This window comes from Artemia sp. Qi Xiang Cuo, chromosome 17, assembly GCF_049724085.1.
Source record: "Artemia sp. Qi Xiang Cuo chromosome 17, ASM4972408v1, whole genome shotgun sequence".
NCBI classification, from domain to species: domain Eukaryota; kingdom Metazoa; phylum Arthropoda; class Branchiopoda; order Anostraca; family Artemiidae; genus Artemia; species Artemia sp. Qi Xiang Cuo.
Genome location: NC_142810.1, coordinates 4174650 through 4199420, shown reverse-complemented (window position 1 = coordinate 4199420; position 24771 = coordinate 4174650). Strand labels below are relative to the sequence as shown.

Sequence of the window (24771 nt, the reverse complement as noted above, 5' to 3'; positions counted from 1 at the left end):
TGGAAAAAAATGTTATTTTGCATAATATGAAGTAAAAATTGTTTTTTAACATGTCTTCTTATGAGGTGGAATGGTCATGCATTTACACCAATATTGAAAACAGTTTCAGACAAAACTGTTTGATTCAAATCATTAGCCTACATAAACACTTTTTCAACATAAAACCAATTGCTTATTATAACATTCAATAGCAAGGAAATATATTACTAGGTCTATGTATGAAACTATGGGGTGGGGGGGGGAGAGAATGCATGGTTTTTGTCAGAGTGATAAATTTTATATTGAAAAAGAATATAAAATAAGGAGTAAAATAGTCACGTGTGTTTTATTATGATGTTTCCTTCTGAAGAGCTGTAACTCTAGTCTGCTACCAAACATTCTAAATTGTTTCTTTATGTTATTGATGGAGATGGCTTTTCTTCTTTTTCACCATGTCCCCTAGTTGAAAAATATATTGCCCAAATTGTAAGTATTTTTCTACTGTCCAAACAAAATTGGGTTTAAAATTAAGAATGGTTATTATAATTATCCTTGCAGGCAGTTCATCTTCTGCAGAAAATTCTCCCCCCAAAAATCCCCCTCCTCACCATGTGTAAAATCCCCACCCTTCTGAAATTCCCTCCCTCTAAAATTTAATCTACATGTAAAACAAAAATATGAGTAGTTGCAGCAAAACTAGGGAACATCTTCCTGGGTCCTAGTTTAGATTTTAAATAAGATTGAAAAGGTGTCACTTATCCAAGTTAATAAAAGCCTATATTCTTCTGCAATTTTATTGTGGAAATATTTTGAAACTAAGCAAAAGATGTGCTGTTTTTGAGCTTTCATTGCCTCCTCTCCTAGAAAAGAAAGATGGGAAAACATTCCATTCCTAAGCATGTTTATTGAGGAAGCTGCTGAACTAGCTGCAAAATATGCAACTGCGCTCTTGTTTAGTCTTCAAATGAGAATATCGCCTTAACCATGTACTAAATTTTTCAAAGTAAAAAGGTAAATTCTGCTTTTTTTTCTTTGAAACTTGGATTGGGTTAAATTCTAAATTTAAACTTTGTTTACAGTTAGATTTTGAGACACCTTTTAAGTTATAGCATGCTCTTTACCAAAAGAAAAAAAAATCAAAACTGAGCATATTTCAAATGCTATTGACTACTGAAGAAGTTTACCTTATGCTTTGAACTAAATCAAGACACAATCAGCTTTTTGGTTATTTGAAGCAGTCACTTTAGCTTGTGTAATTTCAGGGACTTTGTGCTTCTACTCACCTCTTGTAAAACAGGAATAGCCTAGTGTATCCAAGTGTTATTGCCAGTAGTAAACATTGGATAAGTGGTATTTGCTCAATTCTGGGGCTTTGTTATTGAATTGCCTCAAATTCCAATGGCTGAAGATGTTTCCCTTTCTGAAGTTTGTGCTGTTAAGAATGGTAGGTTTTTTAATTAAATTTGCAGTAACAGAATATTAATAAAGCTTTATTTGCTCTAGTAAATCCTTTTTTTCTTTTCTTTCTATCTTACTTATTGAGTACTGTTCAGGGGAAAAAAAACACAAAAGAATGTAGCTGTATATATGCTTCTATCAAACCCTTAAGAGCTAAGGTTAATATTAAAGTGTTTTTCTATAGAAAACCAATAAAATTTCAATATATTAACTGTAATTTTGTCTGTTTGAGGAGAATTTTTTCCTTCTTTAATGCAGGCATGATAAAAAAAAAAACATAACAACCAAAAGTGAAGGTTGTTATGTGGCAGCCATAATATTTATATGACGGATCAGCTTCCTTTATTCGTCATTTTTCTTTTATACTATTTTAGAAATTGTTTATTTAGATATTTTTAAACTTGCTTAACCATAGATAATAAAAAAAAAAACAATAAAAGTATATAGTAGCTACAAATCAAAGATACCAAATCTTGCTAAAATGCATTAAAGGATGCCTTTTTAGAATTAAACAGCAATATTTTAATGTAATTCTATTATAATTTCATAATTTAAATGCAAAGTTTTCAAGCTTAATATCCCTATGCAAAGTTTATAATAATTTATTATATTCTTATATGAAATGTGGTTTGTTCATATTCCTTTGACTTCTGCTTCAATCAGAGGTGGTTTTAGAGGGCCAAAATAAAATTTCAGTGGCACAAAACTTTAAATAAATATTGTAGCATTCATAATTGTCTTGTAATTTTGAAATTTTATTTTCATCAAAATAAACTAGACGCCACAGTTGCCAGTAATTATAAGTAAATTGAATCCAATTTTTTTTACCCATATCTGTTTATATATAAAGTAAGAAAAGTTCAGATTTTAATAAATAAAATATTTTGGTGTTAAATAAAATTCTGTTAAAATTTGGCATTAAAATTTTTGGGAGACTAATCAGGGGGGGGGGGGGCTAATCAAAATTTAATATGTGCTCAAAAAAGGTCAGAACCACCACTGGCTTCAATTGCTCTTTGTTACCAAGTTATATTCAAGATTGCAACAGAAGTCATCATATTTTTTTTTGTTGCTAGTGGTCTGTATAAATTTAAAAATCTATTAAATTTATTAAAATGAATTTATAAACTATAAAAATATATAAAAAAAAATGACAGCCTCAGCCCTTTCTAGATAAACAAAAGTCTTTTGCCATAACTGTTTAGCCCAAGATAATTTCTAACCCCTTTCAAAATCAATTCCCACATACAAAAATTACCCATCTTTTCCATTAAAGTTCTAAGAAAGAAGCAACTGGTTCACATACCTTATTCGCAAAATATTCAACGGGTGGAATGAACTTAGCAAAATTGATTCCTTAATATAGTTGGGCAACAGATATCACAACTCTACTCCAACATGTCGTAATGACACTGCACTTCTATGGCTTTGGCACATTTCTGATATGAGTAAATTATTTTCAGATGGAAAACACAACCCCCTTGCGGAAAATGCACTTCCCCGTGGAAAGTAATATCCCCTCCCCCTCCCTGAGGAAAGTATCCCCACCACCCGCGGAAAGTGCATCTGGTAAATATCCCCCCCCGCGGAAAATGCCTCCGGTAAATACCCCCATCCCTCCCCCCCGCCGCGAAAATGCCTCCGGTAAATACCCCCATCCCTCCCCCCCCCCCCGTGGAAAATACGGCTACAAGCCTCCTTGTCCGGTGAGATGAGGCCAGCCTGGCCCTTCCTCCCTAGAAGAAACAAACCAGAAACACTACCAGGAATCAATCCTTTAACCAACAAACAGGATGCACTACCAAAAATGCAATCCCCAAATATATGCTTATTCATTATAAACTGTAATGCAGTTCAGGCCATGAACATACATCAACTACAGAAAACAAAAATTCTTGCAGAATTGGCAAAAATTTACATCCCAGATGATATACTCATTCAAGCAAAAAAAAAACTTGCTTTACTCTTAACAAAGCTGAACATTGATACCCATCCATATGAAGAATAAATCAACAACACAACATTCATCAATACTCCAATGGAATGTAAGATCACTCACAGAAAATAAGCTAAATGAACTAACATCATTTATGAATAATAATTCAATTAATATTGCTTGCCTCCAAGAAACTCATTTAACCCAAAATCAACAAATTAAGTCTCTGGGATATACTATCCTGAGAAAGGATAGATCTTCAGAGAGAAAAGGAGGTGGTGTAGCTTTATTAGTTAATAATAACATAAAATTTTGTGGCATCAATTTTCCAGATTTTGAAAATGATGTTGATGTAATTGGTATAAGTGTTTGGCTGAATAATTTAAAAACCTACATAATAAGCTTTTATAACCCTAATGGCCAAAATGATGCAAAAGATGCCAAGGATTTCTTTAATTATATAAATAATTCTAATATGTTAAAAAATATCATTATTTGTGGAGATTTCAATGCCCACAGGGATTTGTGGGGGAATAAACCAGCAAATAAAGCTGGTAAATTTATTGAGCATATGACTTCAAATAATAATGAATTAGTTGTTGCTACCCCTCCAAACCTGAATACTTATTTCAACCCCAAAAGTGGCAATTTCTCCACAATTGACCTACAAATTGTGTCTTTAAATTTTTTGAACAAAATTTACATAAATAAAATTGATAGTCTTTGTACAGACCATTTTGCTATAGTTTTCTCCCTAAATGAACCTGCTGAAACTGTATCTCATACATCCAAATATATCAACACTAAGGCAAATTGGTCTATTTTCCAAAATAAGCTAAATGATGAAATTACAAGTTTCACCCAAAGTTCATGCATTTCTAAGACAACAGTTGACACACATGCTGAAGCATTGACATCTTTACTAATAAATACAGCTAATCATGCAATCCCCAGGACAACACCTAAGAAAACATTCCCTAAACAAATTCCTAAAGCATGGTGGACAAATGAGTGCCTAAATAAATGGAGGATAAAAAAGGCAGCTAGGACAGAATTCATAAAAAAACCAACACCTACTACATATTTAAAAAATTACAAGCTGAATCTAATCTAAAAAGGACTATAATAGATGCTAAATATAAATACTGGAATAATTTTGCAAATAATCTCTCCAGAGAAACAAATGAGCCAATTATACATAAAGTCATAAGCCACATATGTGGGAAAAAGACTTCACCCAACCCACTCCTGTATGAGCTTATACACAATAATACCCATTATGACAATGATAATGAAAAGGCTAACCTATTTGCAACTCTTTTTGTTAATAAGCTAACATCAAATAATCAAAGCAAACTGTCCACAATTCCTATGAACCCTTGTTACCAACCACGCCCAAGATCCGAGTACATAACTAATCCATTTTCAATCCAGGAATTGAATAATGCAATACATCATATTAGGTCCAAAACTAGCAGCAGCTATGACAATATACACCCTACATGGATAAAGAATCTCACACCTTCATACAAACAAGAACTGCTAAATTGTTATAATGACGCTTGGGCATCCCCAATATATGGAAATGTTCGTCCCTCCTACCAATCCTAAAGAAAAATAAACCAAAAGATAACCCTGAGTCTTATAGGCCCATAATGATTACACCTGTGATGGGGAAAATAATGGAGAAAATGATTTATCACAGACTCCTCTGGTTTGTTGAGAAAAATAACATGATCCCACACACTCAAACTGGATTCAGGAAATACCACTCCTCAACAGATGCTTTCATTTTGCTAACAAATGCAATAAATGAATCTTTCTCAAAAAATAATATCCTAGTGGCAGCTTTCCTAGATTTTGAAGGAGCTTATGACAATGTGAACCACCAAATCCTTTTGAATAAACTTGCAAACCTTGGAGTACCTCCTCAGCTAGTATCCTTTATTAAATCCTTCATAGAAGTGCGAAGTTTCATTGTTTGTGTTGGTTCAGCCTCTTCACCCCAAAAGACAATATCCAAAGGCCTACCTCAGGGAGCAGTCCACAGTTGCCTCCTTTTTGCCCTATATCTCTGGGACATGAACCTACCCCACACGAATCTACAATATGCTGATGATCTGGTGCTATGGTCATCTGTCAACACCTTTCAGATAGCACAGTCAAATCTGCAAAAGCCACTTTTCCAGTTTGAAAAATTCTCTCAACATTCAGATTTACCCATTGCACCCACCAAGTCAAAAATAATCCAATTTCACCGGAAGCGAAACCATGTTAATTCAAAACTAACTCTAAATAAAACAACTATTCCAGAAGATAATAATATTAATTACCTAGGTCTCATGCTTGACCAAAAACTAAATTTCCACCTCCACATTTCAAACACAATAAAAAAATGTTATAGAAAAGCAAATATACTAAAAAGACTTCTTTCCACACCCTGGGGTTGTAAGGAGAAAACCTTACTCCAGTTTTATAAATCACATATAAGACCCCATATTGACTATGGGCTCATCGTCTATGGTGCATGTGCAAAGACCCAGATGCAAAAAATTGAAACAACACAAAATGATATAATACGGCTTATATTTGGTCTTAGGAAACCCAAAAGCACCAAGTTTCTGCTTATGGAGAGTGGATTAACAACAATAAGGGAGAGACGTAGCTTTCTCTTGACAAAACATCTTACAAAAATTGAATCAAATAGCTCACACACATTACATAATTGGTTAAGAAATCCAGCCATGTATAGAGGTATTGCAGATGAGTATGCCAATATTCAAAAGAAGTTCCCTGTACCAGCAAAGTCTATTGCACCTAGTTTCCCCCATTCCCCTCCATGGAATTGGTCATTTCCCATAATAAATACTGAATTTTCAAAATGGAATAAAGATTTAACCCCCATTGCTTTTGTCCAGAAAAAATGTGCAGAACTTAATACAATTACCTATAAAAATCACTTCCAAATATTTGTTGATGGGTCAAAAATGGATGAGAAGGTTGCAAGTGGTGTTTTCCTTCCTCACCTGAAAATTGCAATGGGAGAGAGATTATTTAATAATTTATCTATAATGTTTGCTGAGTTAAATGCCATAATCATGGCATTAGAACACCTTAAGCAAAACCAACCTTTGATTGATAATTCGAATAATATTATCATCTATTCCGACTCTTTATCAAGCCTTGAGTTGCTGGCCTCAGCTCCTCAATATAAGTTGGACATTGACACTTATCATTGTCTCAGTATTATTGATAATCTTGCTTCAAGTGGCATAAAAACTTACTTTCAGTACATTCCTAGCCACTCTGGCATAAGTGGTAATCATCAGGTTGATGAAATAGCAAAAAATGCTATAAATATTGACCAGCCAAGTGGGAGACCAATCCCAATTAGAGATATTTACCGATGGAGGCTATCAGATATTAATTTTAATAAGATTAATCCAATCCTTTCCCCTTTTCCCAATACGTATCTTTCTAAAATTTATCATAGAATTCGTTCTGGAACAAATGGACTAAAATTCCTTGCATTCTCATATAAGCTTTCTAATTCAAGTGGTTCAATTCCCCTGTCCCCTCTTTGCAGGCATTGTAATATGAATAATGAAACAATTGACCATTGCCTATTTGAATGTAATATGCTGACGTCTGCACAACATACCTTGCTTTGTAAACTGTTAAAATACTTCAAACACCACAAAATCCCATTATCAGCCAAGAGCCTAGCCAACTATACCTGCACACAGAGCATAGAAATCGACATCTATCATCTTATATTTGAACTCCTAGATTCGAAAGATCTGCTGAAAGATATCTGAATATATTTAATAAATATGAGGCAATCAAGCCAGTAGCTCTGTAGCCCTCAGAGTGAAGCAAAAGGAAAAGGGCTAAATAGTTATACTTAAAAGCCCGCCTGCTGTTAAATAGAAGAAGACTTATTTACAAACAAACTGGGGTGCTGGGGTGCTAGGTATGGGGAGAAATTAGTTTGTCAGTATTCAGTGAATGATTTTTTATGTTATTATGATAAGTTGCTAAAGGAGAAGGAGAAAGAGGTTTTTGGTCAAAGGTCTCAGAACCGTATCCTTGATTTGTATGATTATGGTACCCCACCTCCTGATCTATGTCACCCAGTCAGGCACCTGGCTATTAGTATATTCAGGCTCAGAACAGGCCATGCTCGAATTAGAAGTGTATTATTTAAATGAAAGTCAGTAGACTCCCCATTATGTGAGGTCTGCAATGTAGAAGAGGATGTCAGACATATTTTAATGTATTGTAAAAAGTATGAGAGACAGAGATTGCCACTAAAAAAAGCGTGCCTAAAGTGTTTTGGTGCATTCACACTCAGAAGTATCCTGGGCCATGCACAGGCACCACCATGGGCTAGGAAAAAATCTGTGGAAGTACTAGGCCGTTTTATTGTAGATACTAAGCTACACTTAGAGCTGTAATTTGTATTAATAATTGTATATATAAATATTATTGCACATTATTTTAATATTGTACATGTAAATTAGTGATATGTAAGCTTTATGTATGAGTATGTGTATCTATTGCAAGCCAAGCTCATCAGTTTCAATTGCCATATCAGCCAGTTGTGTTTGAATTTTAAATATGGAGGCTCATTTGTGACACCATTGGACAGAGTTGAATACAGCCTGATATTGGCTTTTTGTTTTTTTTGCCTTGAGATTATTCAAAACCCCGCCCTAACCACCGTGACAAAAGCCAGATGGCTTTTTTTTTTTTTTTTTAATTATTTGACCCCTGGTCATGACAGAACAACCGCTGGACAGCCGAAATTTTGACGTGGATTACCTTTCATCCCTAAAGGCTCTGATGAAATCATGGAGACGTGCACAATGGGCAGCTTGCCCAGGAGTGCTACAAACAAACAACAAACAAACAAACAGCTGTTTATTAGCAGACAAAGGACAAGTCCCTTGGGAATAGAAAATAAAAATTTTCTAACATCAAAAAACAGGTAAATAAAGTGAAACACCAGGGAAAACCTCTTAAAATGAAACTTAATATCAAATATAAGCAGGTATGGTAATATATGGGTAGAAATAAATGTTCTTTCTCACAGATTTGGTCAATAATCCTTTATTCACTTTCACACCTCCCAGTTGCTGTTGAGTTTAATTTAATTTATATAAGTCCAGCTTGGCTCCTAGGCTTATAATAGGGCTACTGGTTGATTAATTTAAAGCTTTGTAGGTAAATTTCTAGGTGGCCCTATAATTTAGCCTGGACAAAAGTGAAAACATCATTTGATGTCTTTTTTTATGCTCTTTCATAATTCAAGAGGCCTAATTGGCTTCTTTTGCCAATTGCATCTTGAGCTCTTAAAGGGGTCCCAAAGGGTTAAATTTCTACCAAATCATATTATTGACTTACACATAAAGTGAATATACCACTTGATGCCTTTTTTGGTAAATATCTACCAAATCATATTATTGAGTTAGGACTAAATTGAACACATCATTTGATGCTTTTTTTTATGCTGATTACAAATATAATAAGCATTTCTATCAGAAATAAATTTCAACCCCCCCCCCCTATATATGCCAATTCAGGGTTAGGTTGGGTATATATAGGGGGGGGTGAAATTCATATCCGATAGAAATGCTTATTATATCTGTAATCAGCATAAAAAAAGGCATTGAATGGTGTATTCGCTTTATTCCTAACTCAATAATATGATTTGGTAGATATTTACCCCTTTTTTTATGCTGATTACAAATATAATAATCATTTCTATCAGAAATGAATTTCAGCCCCCCTATATATGCCAATTCAGGGTATATATTTCTACAACCTAACTTAACCCTGAATTGGCATACATAGGGAGGGGGGCTGAAATTCATTTCCAATAGAAATGATTATTATATTCGTAATCAGCATAAAAAAAGGCATCAAATGGTGTATTGACTTTATTCCTAACTCAATAATATAATTTGGTAGAAATTTATCCTCAAAGGTATTTCATTTTGGTAACCATACAAAGAAGTTATAACCTAACCTGCAAAATACTTGATTTTCAATTCAAACTGTTTTCCTATTGTTTCAAGTTTTCAAATGCCATTAACAAAAAAAGCTCTGAATTTGGCAATTCAAAACTTTCTAGTTGACAATTCAGGGTATATATTTGCACGTCAGGGGGGGGGAAAGTTTATGCTAAATTTGCAGTGGGCCTTATAATGTAACGAGGATGACAGTGAAAATATCATTTTATGCTTTTTTTATGCTATTTCAGAAATAATTTAAATTGAATTCAGGGCCCATTAAGGGGCTCAATCTAAAATTTTAGACAGAAGCAATTATTTAATTATTAAAGAGTATAAAAAAGACATCAAATGATGTTTTCACTGTCTTCCTAGATAAGTTATAAGGCCACCAAGATATTTACTGATTTTTATATAAAGAAAATCCCTTCGCCTTTACACTTACCAACAAAAATTTTTTTATTTTCACATGGGGTCCCAATCTAGCCTATATCTACTGCCTAGTATTCAAGCTTCTCTCTTCAGGAGAGGTGGGGAGAAGGTGCCTGCTGTCTCCAATCAATTTCCAAATAGTATCTATTCATTGCCTCAGCTCAGTCCAGCATTCCGAGCAAATTTTATTTTTCACTATTTTTTAACTATAGTGACCCCTCATATAAGGTCTGGATTATCATCTGGGTTTCTGGCTGCAAAATTTCAATTATTTAATAAACACAATTTGAACATTTCTGGCTGACTATCTGGGCTTTATTTTTTTGGAAAACTTTCTGAGCTTGTGACAATTCTAGACAGTCAAAGCCAAGACATAAACACAGACAGTCAGCCAATATTTAATTCATTTTTTGTTAGTGTAACTGTCTTAGCTTATAAATGGGTTCACTTGTCTAACAGTCTAGGCAGACAGGCGCTTTCAGGTTTTAGATTCCTATTTCCCTTGCAATTCCCAGCAACTTGTTGATCCAACTAATATTGAATTAAGTTTTTGTTAGTACAAATGTTTAGGTTTATAAATTGGGTCACTTGCCTGGCTGACACTATAGGTATTTGGGGCCCCTCACTATTAGGCTTTAAATGCGTGTTTGCCTGACATTCCAAGCAAATTAATGGTCCTGTGTCAATTCTAAATTCCTGGTCAACGTTCCCAAGACCATTGGCAGGTATGCCTTTTTTGCCTCTGTCCTATGTCAATTTAAAACTTTTGGTCAACCTGTCTGAGACTCTAGGCGGATGTGCCTTCCCCAAAGGCTTGAATGCTAAGCAATGGACATAGGCTAGATTGGGAACCCATGTGAAAATGAAAAAATATTGTTGGTATGTGTGTAGTGCATGGTTACTGCTAAGGAAATGGACTACCCATTCATGGCTTTAGGCATTTGTGAATATATTCTAAGGCAAGAGAGGAATTTGGAGCAGTTTTTGGAGGCACCCACCAGTTTCTCTGGCAAGTGACCCAAAAATTCAAAAAAATTGTGTATGTCCAATAAGAGAGTAGTACTTACTCCTGCCATTTAAACATTTGCCTCTCAATTACTCAGGCTATCTGTCTTGGCTTTTTCTGCAATTAGCCATGTCTTGATGCCTATTGCAAAACACTTGATTTTCAATTCAAAACCATATAGAAGGGAGAACCCTTCTATTGGCATCATCCATCATTTAAAATAAAATTTAGGTTAAAATTTATATTAATTAGACACCCTAATTAATATACATGGCCTAATATTTTTTGGGTCAATGTATTTAAGATTCCATAACTGACATGTTTTGGGACAAGATGAACATAGGCTTGGCCTACTACCAATAGAGGAATAGAATTGAACTTTTTCAGGAGATTCTAGACAATAAAGAGGCATTTTTTTAGATTGCTAGTTTTATGCTCATGTTTATTGTTTAGTTTGCATTTTCTGTTGGTCATCATCAACCCCTTCTAGCCTAATTGTCTCATGTAGCCCTTGGGTGTAAAAAGAAACTAACCAAACAATGACAAAATATTACTTTATAATATTTAGAATATTCCAATTAGTCCAATTATTATGTTCCCTTCTATTGGTATAATCCATCTTTTAAAATAAAATTTGGGTAAATATTTAGGTGTAAATTTATGACCATTCTACCTCATAAGTAGATGTATTAAAAACAATTTTTACTTAATAATGTGCAAAATAATTCTAGTTAAAATATTTTACAGCAGGTGAAACTTTATCTTTATAACTTTTCTTATTTTTCCAGTTTTTTAAAGAAATTCAGTTTTTTTCACAGCAATGTTTTGTGCAATTTTGAAAAATCTGCTAAATGCCATGTCATCTTAAAAAATAATTTATATGTGTTGCTATTGAAAACACAGTAGCAGAAGTATGCGAATATACATGCTATGGCAGATTGTTACTAAAAACAAACTGGTACTTGTCTAGAATGCAGTAAACATGTGATAAGTGAAGTTTTGTTAATGCTAATGAAATAAAACAAAATAGGATGAAAATAGTATAGTTCAGAAACAAATTTAGGCTAAACAAATTTGTACACTAGGGGGAGGTGGGGGTAAGGCATAGCACATATTAAATACATAACCTAACTTAGGTACCTTTTTTGCCCCTTCAACCCCAAAAACTAAAGTTTAAATCTTTGTCACAGAGTGAGCAACACCTCACTAGCCAGCAGAAACCTGTTTTTCATATGGCATCTTTGAAATTCTACATGCAGTCTTTCCAGTGTTTTTACTGGATTCTAGACAAGTACCAAAAAATTTCTAGAAACTTTGCACAGAAAGTATTCTGCCATCTACGAAAAATTTGTAAGATGACATTTCTGTCAGCACAAATTTGAAAACCAACAAAATGCTTATCAAAAGCATGGCTTTTTTCAAAAATTTTATTGCAAAACTAGGAAAAAAAGTGAAGATAAAGGTTCTCCTGCTGGAAAATATGTTATCTAGGATTATTTTGCTTAATATGAGGTAAAAATTATTTTTTAACAATGTCTTCTTATGAGGTGGAATGGTCATGCATTTACACCAATATTGAAAACAGTTTCAGACAAGACTGTTTGATTCAAATCATTAGCCTACACAAACACTTTTTCAACATAAAACCAATTGCTTATGATAACATTCAATAACAAGTAAATATATTACTAGGTCTATGTATAAAACTATTGGGGGGGGGGGGGAGAGAATGCAGGGTTTTTGTCAAAGTGATGAATTTTATATTGAAAAAGAATATAAAATAGGGAGTAAAATAGTCATGTATGTTTTATTATGATGTTTCCTTCCAAAGAGCTGTAACTCTAGTCTGCTACCAAACATTCTAAATTGTTTCTTTATGTTATTGATGGAGATGGCTTTTCTTCTTTTTCACCATGTCCCCTAGTTGAAAAATATATAGCCCGAATTGTAAGTATTTTTCTACTGTACAAACAAGATCTGGGTTTAAAATTAGAGATGGTTCCACCTCTCTTGCATGGAGAACAGGAGAAGACACAGCTCATTGCCCTTTTTATGTTCTTTTCAAATATCATAATCATTTTACTTGCAAATCTTGATTAAAGCTTTTGAGTGGACACAACAGTGACATCTGATTCAACAATTCTATCAAAATTGAGTGGTTAGACTTATACCAAGTGGTTTTCATAAGTCCCCTGAAAACAATTCAGCCAACTGTTTTAACAAGAAATTCAAGATATATAACAAGATGATAGACAAAAAAATATGCAACTAGTTGTATAGATGTATATTATTTACAACTATAGGTAAGACAATGCTCCACCCAGAGAATTATCCCTGCAGAAAATTCTCCACCCAAAAATCCCCCTCCTCACCATGTGTAAAATCCCCACCCTTCTGAAATTCCCTCCCTCTAAAATTTAATCTACATGTAAAACAAATATATGAGTAGTTGCAGCCAAACCAGGGAACATCTTCCTGGGTCCTAGTTTAGATTTTTAATAAGATTTAAAAGGTGTCACTTCTCCAAGTTAATAAAAGCCTATATTCTTCTGCAATTTTATTGTGGAAATATTTTGAAATTAAGCAAAAGATATGCTGTTTTTGAGCTTTCATTGCCTCCTATCCTAGAAAAGAAAGATGGGAAAACATCCCATTCTTGAGCATCTTTATTGAGGAAACTGCTGAACTAGCTGCAAAATATGTAACTGCGCTCTTGTTTAGTCTTCAAATGAGAATATCTCCTTAACCATGTACTAAATTTTTAAAAGTAAAAAGGTAAATTCTGCTTTTTTACTTTTAAATTTGGATTGATTTAAATTCTAAATTTAAACTTTCTTTAAATTTAGATATTTAGACAGCTTTTATTTTATAGCATGCTCTTTATTAAAAAAAAAAAAAAAAATCAAAAATGAACATATATCAAATGCTATTGACTACTGAAGAAGTTTAACTTATGCTTTGAACTAAATCAAGAGACAATCAGCTTTGTGGTTATTTGAAGCAGTCACTGTAGCTTGTGTATTTTTAGGGACTTTGTGCTTCTACTCAGCCCCTGTAAAATGGGAATAACTTAGTGTATCCAAGTGTTTTTGCCAGTAGTAAACCTTGGATAAGTGGTATTTGCTCAATTCTGGGGCTCTGTTATGGAAGTGCCTCAAATTCCAATGGCTGAAGATGTTTCCCTTTCTGAAGTTTGTGCTGTTAAGAATGGTAGGTTTTTTAATTAAATTTGCAGTAACAGAATAATAATAAAGCTTTATTTGCTCTAGTAAATCATTTTTTTCTTTTCTTTCTATCTTGTTTATTGGGTACTGTTCAGGAAAATAAAATACAAAAAAATATGTAGCTGTATATATGCTTCTATCAAACCCTTAAGAGCTATGGTTAAGATTAAAGTGTTTTGCTATAGAAAACACATAAAAGTTTAATATATTAACTGTAATTTTGTCTGTTTGAGGAGAATTTTTTCCTTCTTGAATGCAGGCATGATAAAAAAAAACATTACAACCAAAAGTGAAGGTTGTTATGTGGCAGCCATAATATTTATCTGAAGGATCAGCTTCCTTTACTTGTCATTTTTCTTTTATACTATTTTAGAAATAGTTTATTTAGCTATTTTTAAACTTGCTTAAACTGTATATATAAAAAAAAACAATAAAAGTATATAGTAGCTACAAATCAAAGATACCGAATCTTGCTAAAATGCATTAAAGGATGCCTTTTTAGAATTAAACAGCAATATTTTAATGCAATTCTATTATAATTTCATAATTTAAATGCAAAGTTTTCAAGCTTAATATCCCTATGCAAAGTTTATAATAATTTATTATATTCTTATATGAAATGTGGTTTGTTCATATTCCTTTGACTTCTGCTTCAATCAGTGGTGGTTTTAGAGGGCCAAAATAAAATTTCAGTGGCACAAAACTTTAAATAAATATTGTAGCATTCATAATTGTCTTGTAATTTTGAAATTTTATTTTCATCAAAATAAAATAGACGGCACAGTTGCCAGTAATCATAAGTAAATTGAATCCAATTTTTTTTTACCCATATCTGTTTGTATATAAAGTAAGAAAAGTTCATATTTTAATAAATAAAATATTTTGGTGTTAAATAAAATTCTGTTAAAATTTGGCATTAAAATTTTTGGGAGACTAATCAGGGGGGGGGGCTAATCAAAATTTAAGATGTGCTCAAAAAAGGTCAGAACCACCACCGGCTTCAATTGCTCTTTGTTACCAAGTTATATTCAAGATTGCAACTGATGTCATCATATTTTTTTGTTGTTGCTGGTGGTCTGTATAAATTTAAAAATCTATTAAATTTATTAAAATGAATTTATAAACTATAAAAATATATAAAAGAAATGACAGCCTCAGCCGTTTCTAGAAAAACAATAGTCTTTTGCCATAACTGTTTAGACCAAGATTATTTCTAACCCCTTTCAAAATCAATTCCCACATACAAAAATTACCCATCTTTTCCATTTAAGTTCTAAGAAAGAAGCAAATGGTTCACATACCTTATTCACAAAATATTCAACGGAAAAACAAAACAAACAACTTTAATCCACTCCATAAGATATTTTTTTAATATTTTTGTAGAACGAACTTAGCAAAATTGATTCCTTAATATTGTTGGGCAACAGATATCATACCTCTACTCCAACATCTCGTAATGACACTGCACTTCTATGGCTTTAGCACATTTCTGATATGAGTAAATTATTTTCAGATGGAAAACACAACCCCCTTGCGGAAAATACACTTCCCCGTGGAAAGTAATATCCCCGCCCCCCTCCCCGAGGAAAGTATCCCCACCCCCCGCGGAAAGTGATTCTGGTAAATACCCCCCCCCCCCGTGGAAAATGCCTCCGGTAAATGCCGCCCTCCCCCCCCCCCCCGCCGCGGAAAATGCCTCCGGTAAATACCCCCATCCCCCCCCCCCGTGGAAAATACGGCTATCCAAATTTGAGAATTTTATTTGAGTTTAATTTTTTAATTTCCATAGGGGGAAGGAATTTTTGTGCTTGTGTATCATGCGCCAGTCACTCAAGTTTACGCTGTGTAAAACTCGAGAATAAACCGGTTTCTCTGCTAGTTTTCTCAGCCGAGTGTGAGACAAGACAAAGAGAAGTGACAGAATATTTAGGAAATATATAATTTGTGTTGTATTTTTGCAAATAACAGGGGGAGGGGTAAAGTGTTTGAACAGTTTTAAGTCAGAAAATAATACTTTCTAGGCATCTGGTCACTAGAAAATTACAAACTTGTTTCAATGATGAAAATTTGGGTGAGAGTCATCCAGTTACGAAGTGACAGGTTGCTTAAGGCAGCTTATGAAGATTGACTCTCGCAGAGGAAAAAATGAAGGTGGCCACTAAAAAAAACAGAATTTAGAAAAAACAGGGTTTTATTTTGTTTGTAATGAAGGTAGTGTATCAATGGATACTAATGCAAATTAGTAAAATGAGATTAAGATACTAAGAGAGACTCAAATTATCAAAAAATTGAGTGAGGATATAAAAGAGCCAAAAACACTATTTAAAGATATTAATGTGGTTTATGGGCAGGAGTTCTACCTTAAGCTGAATTGACCAGCTAGATATTTGACGTTCTGGATGCGGCTCAGAGCTATTTGCCTGGCAAATAGTGCAAGATTTAAAAGATATTCTAAAGAAAAATGTTCCAATGAAGACAGATATACTTACCCGCTTTTCAGAGTTAAAGAAGATTATTTGGTGCATTGCTTGATCTGGTGCCAGGGGCTCTCTACTCATAAGGGAAGGGATATTTGAAAAAAAGGAGTCGATGCTTACAGGTGTCTTAAATAGTACATAAGTAAAAAAAAATCCCAGTATAAAGTAAATGTAATGTTTCATTTAAATGTTTTTTCCAAGTGTTAAGTGTTTTTTCTAAGTGTTAAGTGTTTATTATTTTCAATGACCGTATTTCCAAGTATAAAGTACTATTATTAGGTTAATGTAGTGTTTTATGATTATTGCTGATCAAAGTTTATGTTATTTGTGGTTTCCATTTATGTTATTTTACTTTTTTATTGGCCGTTTATTTGGCTTTAGAATACATTTATATATAAATATTTATATTATTCATAATAATTGCACTTAACATATTTTGCTTGCATCCGCCTTATATTTTACCCCCCCTCCCCCTAAAATTCAAATAGAAATCCCACATTTTTTTGTAAAGTAACAAAACAGTCGGTATTTTCTTGAGTTATTATACAGCATAAAATTGACTGAGGGGTGCGTAATATATAAGTAACAAAATATCTTCCCCCTACGGAAATTAAAAAACAAAACTCAAATTAAATTCTCTAATTTGGACATCCTTATTTTCCATGGGGGTATTTTCCGGGAGGGGGGGGGGGTTAAGCGCTGACCGCCAGTAGTTCTATACTTCAAAAACTATTTGACTTTGTTTCAGCTCATCTTTGGATTAATGTAGCCATTTACTTTTCATTAAGACAGTTTTTAAAATTAATTATAAAATGAAAAACAGTTGGATTTGTTAAGAATACTTCGTTCTTGTGCTTTATGTCCCTTTTATTCATGTTTCGTTTTAGAAGTTGAAGATGCTTTACCTAGTGAGAGTGAGGAGCTCTTTGATATTTCAAACATTTGTTTGTCTCCTAAGCTTGAAGCTGTTCCATTGAATACTTGTCCTAGCATTGCAGGACCATATAGATTGGAAGCTGACATCCAGGAATTGGAACCCGTCAGTTTTGACAATGAAGGTATCTTTCAAACATTTGGTTTTGTGGAATCAGGAATATTTAATTAAAAAAAACTAGGGTACATGGACTAAATTTTAGTATTTTAAACTAATCTTTTTATGGAACTTTTTTCTTATCTTATTCCGGTAAGCAGGCATTTACTAAACCGGTTTTGAAGTTTAACAACAACTTTCAAAGTGTTAATTGAAAGGCCTTTCGTGAAATCCGTACATCTGGATGGCCAAGAATAAAGTTCTGAACTATATTGTATATATTTCTTTCTGAATTAAGATATAAATCTGTTAATTCTTTTCCTGATTTAACCTCACTGATTAAGCTTTTAAAACGAGCAGAATATGGACAGGTGTTGTGAGACTTTTGAATCTGAAATTTTGACTTTAAACAGTAATTTATTCAACGTAATAGATCGTGACAAAATTAATGATCCATTTTGTGTCATTGAATTAAAAAGGTTTTTTTTTTCTTTACAATTCGTTATGCAATGTAAAACGGGAGATGCATAGCAAGTCCTATTGGGTTTTAATAATGACAAAAGTGACAAACCTGACAAAAGTCAGGTTTTGTGTTAGATATAAAATTATATTGATATCAAGCGGTTATAAACCATCCTATAATTAAAAAATAATTTTTTTGTAGAATTTTAAAACCGAATTTTTATATTAATATTTATTGACAAAAAATGGAAGAAGACAAAAAAAAAACGAAATAGCTGAGGCCAATCCAGTGTGAAGAAAATTAAAACTAGAGTTTAAACTAACTAAAACACTTTCAAATACTCTTGCCCGTCCTTGCTCTTCTGAAAGTTTTAGAATTATGAAGATACGTCTTCTTGATACCCATCTAACGATATACTATGTTTGGTACTTTGCCAAAAAAATTACTCTTTTGGTCAAATATTTGGTCAGTAGCAGAAAGCTCTAATATGCCTACCTCTAACGGGAAATACTAACTAGTTTGTGTAATGTGTTTACATATTCCCTTAATAACGTATATACAGATAACCCTTAGTCCCTTAGTTCTATAATTTATTTTATGCATCTGTTTTTAATATTAGAAAAATCATTTGAACTTAAAGTGAAAACTTGTGACAAAAAGTAGCATTTTGATAAGCAATACCAATTGAAAATCAAAAATATATTTAATCCGATTTTTTCTTTTTTTTCAAACATGATTTATATTTTTTTTTCTTTATAAAGCGCAAATAACTCTTGTATTTTGGGAGTTTCGGCCCCCTCATCATAGGCAGTGCAATAGAGCTGCCTAAGTAAAGAACGATGTTGGCACAATGTATTATTTTTTTTTTTTTTGGTTATTTGTACTAGACCAGGGCACTTCGTTTCGAAGTAGTTGTCTTTGAAACTTAATAGTCGAAAGTGATTGGAAGGCAACTAACACTTCTTCCACGCCCACGATTTCCCCAAAAACATCCAATCAAAATTTTAAATAGCCATTTTGTTCAGCGCAGTTGATTTCCAGATAGAAATCATGTTTTTAAGGAGGAAACTCCCCCACAGCCCTCAGGGCATGGGTTGTAAGTTTTGTCCTGGGGGCATATAAGGTTTCTTTTAGAAAGTGTTGTCATAGAAACTTCAAAAAGGGCTCATTTGATTGGAAATCGAAATTACCAGTGTGCTTTGTAATAGACGAAAGTGATTGGAAGGGGACTAACACCCTTTCCACGCCCACCATTTATCCAAACACATTCAATCACAATTTTGAGATAGCCATTTTGTTCAACGTAGTTGAAAGTTCTGGAAATTAGGTCTTTGAGGATGATACTCCCCCACAGTCCTTAGGGTAAGTGTTGTTAGTTATGCCCTGGGGGCATATAAGTTTTTTATTGAAAGCTTTTTCGTAGAAACTTGAAAAAGGGCTCATTCGATTGGAAATTCAAAGGGCTAGTGCCCTTTTTAATAGTCGAAAGTGATTAGAGGGCAACTACCCCGCTCTCTCGCACACCTTTTCCCCAAACACATCCAATTAAAATTTTTAATAGTTCACCGTTGTTATAAGTTTTAGAAATTAGGTCTTTGAGGATGATAACCCACTCAAAGCCCTCAGGGCAAGGGTTGTAAGTTTTGCTCTGAAGGCATATAAGGTTTTTTTTTATAGAATGTGTTGTTGTATAAACTTAAAACAGGAATAATTGTTTAGGTAAATTGAAATAGCTCGTGCCCTTTTTAATAGTTAAAAGTGATTGGATGGCAAATAAACCCCCTCTCACGCCCACCATTTCCACAACCACATTCAATCAAAGTTTTGAGATAGCCATTTTGTTCCGCGTAGTTGAAAGGTCCAGAAAAATAAAGTCTTTGAGGATGACAACCCCCACACAGCCCTCAGGTCAAGGATCATAATTTATGCCCTGGGGCATATATGGTTTTTATAGAAAGCGCTGTCGTAGAAACGTCAAAAAGGGCTCATTCGAATGGAAATTGAAAGAGCCAGTGTCCATTTTAATATCCGGAAGTGATTGGAGGGCAACTAACCCCCCTCTCTCGCCCACCATTTCCCCAAACACATTCAACCAAATTTTTGAGATAGCAATTTTCTTAAACGTAGTTGAAAGTTCCGGAAACTAAGTCTTTGAGGATGAGAACCTTTCCCCCCCCCCCAGTCCTCTGAAAAGGGTTGTAAGTTATGCCATGGGGGTATATTTTGTTTTTATTGAAAGCCTTGTCGTATTAACTTAAAATTGTGTCAATTGTTTAGTATTTGAAATCGATAGTTCCTTCTTTTATAGTTTAAAGTAATTAGAGTGTAACTAATGCACCTCTCATGCCAACCATTTCCCCAAACACATTCAATAAAAATGTTGAGATAGCAATTTCGTTTAATTTAGTTGAAAGTTCTGAAAATTGGATCTTTGAGGATGACAGCCCCCTCACAGCCCTCAGGGCAAGGGTTGTAATTTATGACTTGGGGGCATATAAGGTGTTTATAGAAAGTTTTTTCGTAGAAACTCAAAAAGGGCTCAATCTATTGGAAATTGAAAGGGCTTTTGCCCTTTTTAATAGTCGAACGTGATGGGACGGCTTGAAATTTTTATAGTTAAGATCAGTGTGGGTACATTGTATTATTATTTTTATCTTTTTTTTTTGTTTTGCCCAGGGCACTTCGTATCGAAGGATTTGTCTTAGGAATTTTGAAAAGGGCTCATTCGAATTAAAATAGGAAGGGTTAATTTCCTTTTTAATATTCGAAAGTGATTGGAGGGCACTAGCCCCCCTCCCATACCCACCCAACAATTTTTCCAATATTTTTAAAAAATAAAAGTTGCCGTAATATAAAATCAAAATTCACTCTGTTAAGGCTAATTACCAATAAGGCATCTCAGCAGTATCCCAAGAACGACTGAGGGTATTATATTCAAACTTTCGGGGCTACTTCTGCTCTTAAAATTTAACCAAATCAAAATAGCGTAAGTGTATGCAAGCTATCAAAGAAAGTAAACAGATTTTTTGCGAATGGTATCAAGTTTTCTATTTCAGGTCAACTATAGGAGGTATGAAACTAAATTAAACACTATTATTTTTGTCCATATTTTTAAAAGGGTGTATGCTATTAAAAAATGCTAAAAAAAAAATCCTCAAGAATAAAAATATCAGGCAAAACTATAAAGTCTTAAAAAAAACGAAACAAATGAAAGAATTATTTTCTTTTTTCCCGAAAAGACAATGTCAATATAAAATGAAAAGAAATTAATTAAAAAAAAAACTTTTTCCACAAAATAAGTTTTTCAAAGAAGTGTAAAGAATTCAGTTAAACCAAAAACGAGTAAAAATTAAATGAAATAATCTACAAAGCTTGAAACTACCCCTAATCAGCATCGATAAATAAATGAACCCAAAACGAACAGAAAGTACAATTGTCAAATTCAAAGAGAACAGAAATTTACATGAATGCGGTTCAAAACCCCTATACTTTTCCAAGGCCAGAACATAATTTTCACATTAATGAAAAAAATAGAAATGAATTATCATTGTCAGTTTAACATATATATACTGGTATTTAGTAATCAAAATTTAAATATTATTTGATTTATTAAAGTTATAAAAGTAAAAAAAATTAAATGTTTTCAACGCTAGCACCAGTTCCCACTCGTATAAGTTACCCCTGCACATAATTTACCTCTTTGTTCATTTGAACTAAAGTTTGATTAATTGCAAATTCAAATTTTCCTGTTTTCTTTTTCTTAACAGAGGAACTCTTTTTAAATTATTTCAAAAATTTGCAGAAAAGGAAGTAATTAACAAAATACATTGAAATAATGTTTAGATTATCACTCTTCAGTTTTGTTTGAGGCTCTCGATTTGCCACCGTTTTAAATTTTCCTATCTGTTTTTGTTGCTTTCTTGGGTTTGGGAGCCTCAGTGTATGTGAGTAATTTGTCGGGATTGTATTTTTATAGATTTTTATGTTTGGTATTGTAGGTGTTGAAGGTCCTTCAACAAGTGTTGCCGAAACTCTAATCGAAACTTCAAATTCTTCTCTATCACCAGAATCTCAAAATCTCCTGAGTCTGTTTCACCCAGGATTTCTACATCACTTCTAGAATTTGACTCCATGAAAGTGGATCCTGATGACCAAGGTATAATTAACCGAATATTGTCGTTGAATCAATTTTTACTAAGAAATAACAAAAAATTCCGCGGAATTTTGTTTTTGCTAAAATAAAGCAGAAACTGTTACACATAGCTTCAAAAACAGTTACTGAAAGTTTTTACTTGCCTTGAAAGTGTTACTACCGTTAAACACAAAACGATTATGAGATTTAATATTGTACACCCTTTTTTATGTAGGCTAAAAGTTGTACTATGTTTACAAAGTGTCATTTAATTTGCCACTCTAGTCTTGATTGAGTAGAAATCTGTTTCTATTCATAAACATTAACTACTAACTACTGGATCTAGAAATCTGTGAATAAAACTCAAAAATTTGTGAAATCAGTTTCATAACAATCAAATTTATCACTCTTGAATTTATTCCAACCTCTTGTTATATCTAATTTTCCAAATTTGTAGACTGGTATTTGTTTGCTCTGTGGGTTTTATTCTTCCTGGGTAAATTATTCTAACGATGTTATTGTAGATTGACTTTCTATCTGTTAATATGTTTTTATCACAGGTAGCGCAATAGCGCTGCCAAAGTAAAGAACGATGTCGACACAATGTATTATTTGTTTATTAATATTATTTTTTTGTTTTTTTTTTGTTTTAGACCGGGGCGTTTCTTATAGAAGAAGTTGTCTTAGAAACTTCAAAAACTAGTCATTCGATTTGAAATTGAAAGGGCTAGTGCCCTTTTTGATAGTCAAAAGTGATTGGAAGGCAACTAGCCCCCATCGTCCAAAATTTTTTTTAACATATTCAATTTTAATTTTGAGATAGCCATTTTGTTCAGCTTATTTGAAAGTTCCGAAAATTTTATTTTCAGGGCGACACCCCCCCCCCCCCGCCCAGAGGCCTAAGGGCATGAGTTTTAAGTTTTGCCCTGGGGACATATAAGGTTTTTATAGAAAGGGTGTCGTATAATTTTTGGAGGTGGCTCATTGGATTGGTAATCAGAAGTTCCAATGCCCTTTTTAAGAGTAACAGTGGACGGAGGGCGTCCCCCCCCCAAACTCACACATGTCTTAATGTCCCAAAGGGCATCCAATTGAAATTTTGAGATAGCAATTTTACTTAAATTAGCTCAAAGATCATATAACCAGGCTATTGGGGTTGAAACAAACCGCGAAAGCCTGGGGGAAAGGGTTTTAAGTTATGCCCTGGGGTAATTTAAGATTTTAATGTAAGGGATGGTTGTATAAACTTTAGAGGAGTCTCATTTGGTTGAAAGTTGGAAGTTATAGTTCCGTTTTAAGTGTCAAAAGTGAAGAAGCGCAGCTAGCCCCCTCCCCCGACTACCCCTCATTTAAACAAATACATCTGATTGAATTTGTGAAATAGCCATTTTGTTCAAAATAGTCTAAACAACATTAAGAGTCAAAAGCGATTTGAGAGCAACACGCCCCCCCTCCTCCACGCCCATTATTTTCCCCAACACATCAAATCAAAATTTTAAGATAGCAATTTTTTGTTCAGCATAGTTGAAGGGACCGGACATTCCTTCTTTGAGGATGAACCACCCCACAGCCCTCAGTGCAAGGGTTGTAAGTTATGTCCTAGGGGCACATAAGGTTTTTTTTTATAGAAAGGGTGGTCGTATATACTTCAGAGGGGTCTCATTGGATAGGTAATCAGAAATTTTACTGCCCTTTTTAAGAGTCAAAGTGATCAGAGGGCAGCTACCTTCCCGCCCCGCCCCCCCCACGTCTTGTTTTCCCGACATGCTGACAATCAGAATTTTGAGACAGTCATTTATTCAAAATAGTCTAGAGATCATATACTAAGGCTTTTGGCGTTGTTACAAACCATCAGAGTCTGGGACAAGGGTTGTAATATATGCCCTGGGAGCATTTAAGGTTTTTACGGAAGGAATCGTTGTATAAACTTTAGAGGTGGCTCATTTGTTTGAAAACTGGAAGTTCTAGTTCTCATTTGAGAGCGAAAAGTGATGGAGGTCTACTAGCCCCCCCCCTCCTAACTACACTTGTTTCATGAATCGCATCTAATTGAAATTGTGAGACATCCATTTTCAAACAAATTAATCTAGGTAACATATAACAATGCCTTAAGGGAGATGATCAATTGACAAAAAGGGCAATATTTGCACGCTACTATTACTATCACTAATGCTACTACTTCTGTAGCGGGTACTGCTAAGGCTAAGGATATTGAAATAAACATCTGAGGAAACGTTGAGGGGAAACGTTGAACTAAATCTAAGCATATTATGTTCATACGGATTGCTGATTCAGGCGTATCAGCACTATTTAAGAACGCATTATCTTATAAAGAGGAAATGCCCGTGGTCTCAAGAGTGGGATATTGAGTTGACCAAACTGCAAAATGTACCTGCTACTCCTGCTATTAATACTGCTACTACTACTACTAACAATAATACATTATTAATGCTGCTGCTGTTCCTACTACTGATAGGTTGAAGTAATACCCCTCCCTCCCCCCCCCCCTCCGTGGAAAATACGGCTATCCAAATTTGAGACATTTCATTTGAGACATCTATTTTTTAATTTCAACATTGCGGGAAGGTTCAGTAGTTATGCGCTTGTGGATGTCATACGC

At 33.8% G+C, this 24771-nt stretch overlaps 1 protein-coding gene and 1 long non-coding RNA gene across 3 annotated transcripts in view; both read left to right on the top strand.

Moving 5' to 3' along the window:
* Window positions 1-1198: 1198 nt before the first annotated feature.
* LOC148941817 (uncharacterized) overlaps window positions 1199-24771 on the top strand; it is an 81108-nt gene continuing 57535 nt past the window's right edge. The window contains exons 1-2 of one of the 2 annotated variants that reach the window (XR_016143142.1): window positions 1199-1423; window positions 17414-17584. This is a non-coding gene — a long non-coding RNA (uncharacterized LOC148941817). Of the gene's footprint in view, window positions 1424-13859; window positions 14036-17413; window positions 17585-24771 lie in introns of those variants that run through there. The other variant, XR_016143141.1, reaches the window with a different exon arrangement.
* LOC148941818 (uncharacterized) overlaps window positions 22151-24771 on the top strand; it is a 57431-nt gene continuing 54810 nt past the window's right edge. Inside the window, exon 1 of the mRNA XM_089103581.1 lies at window positions 22151-22175. Coding sequence (XP_088959707.1) covers window positions 22151-22175 — 25 coding nt within the window. The remainder of the gene's footprint in view (window positions 22176-24771) is intronic.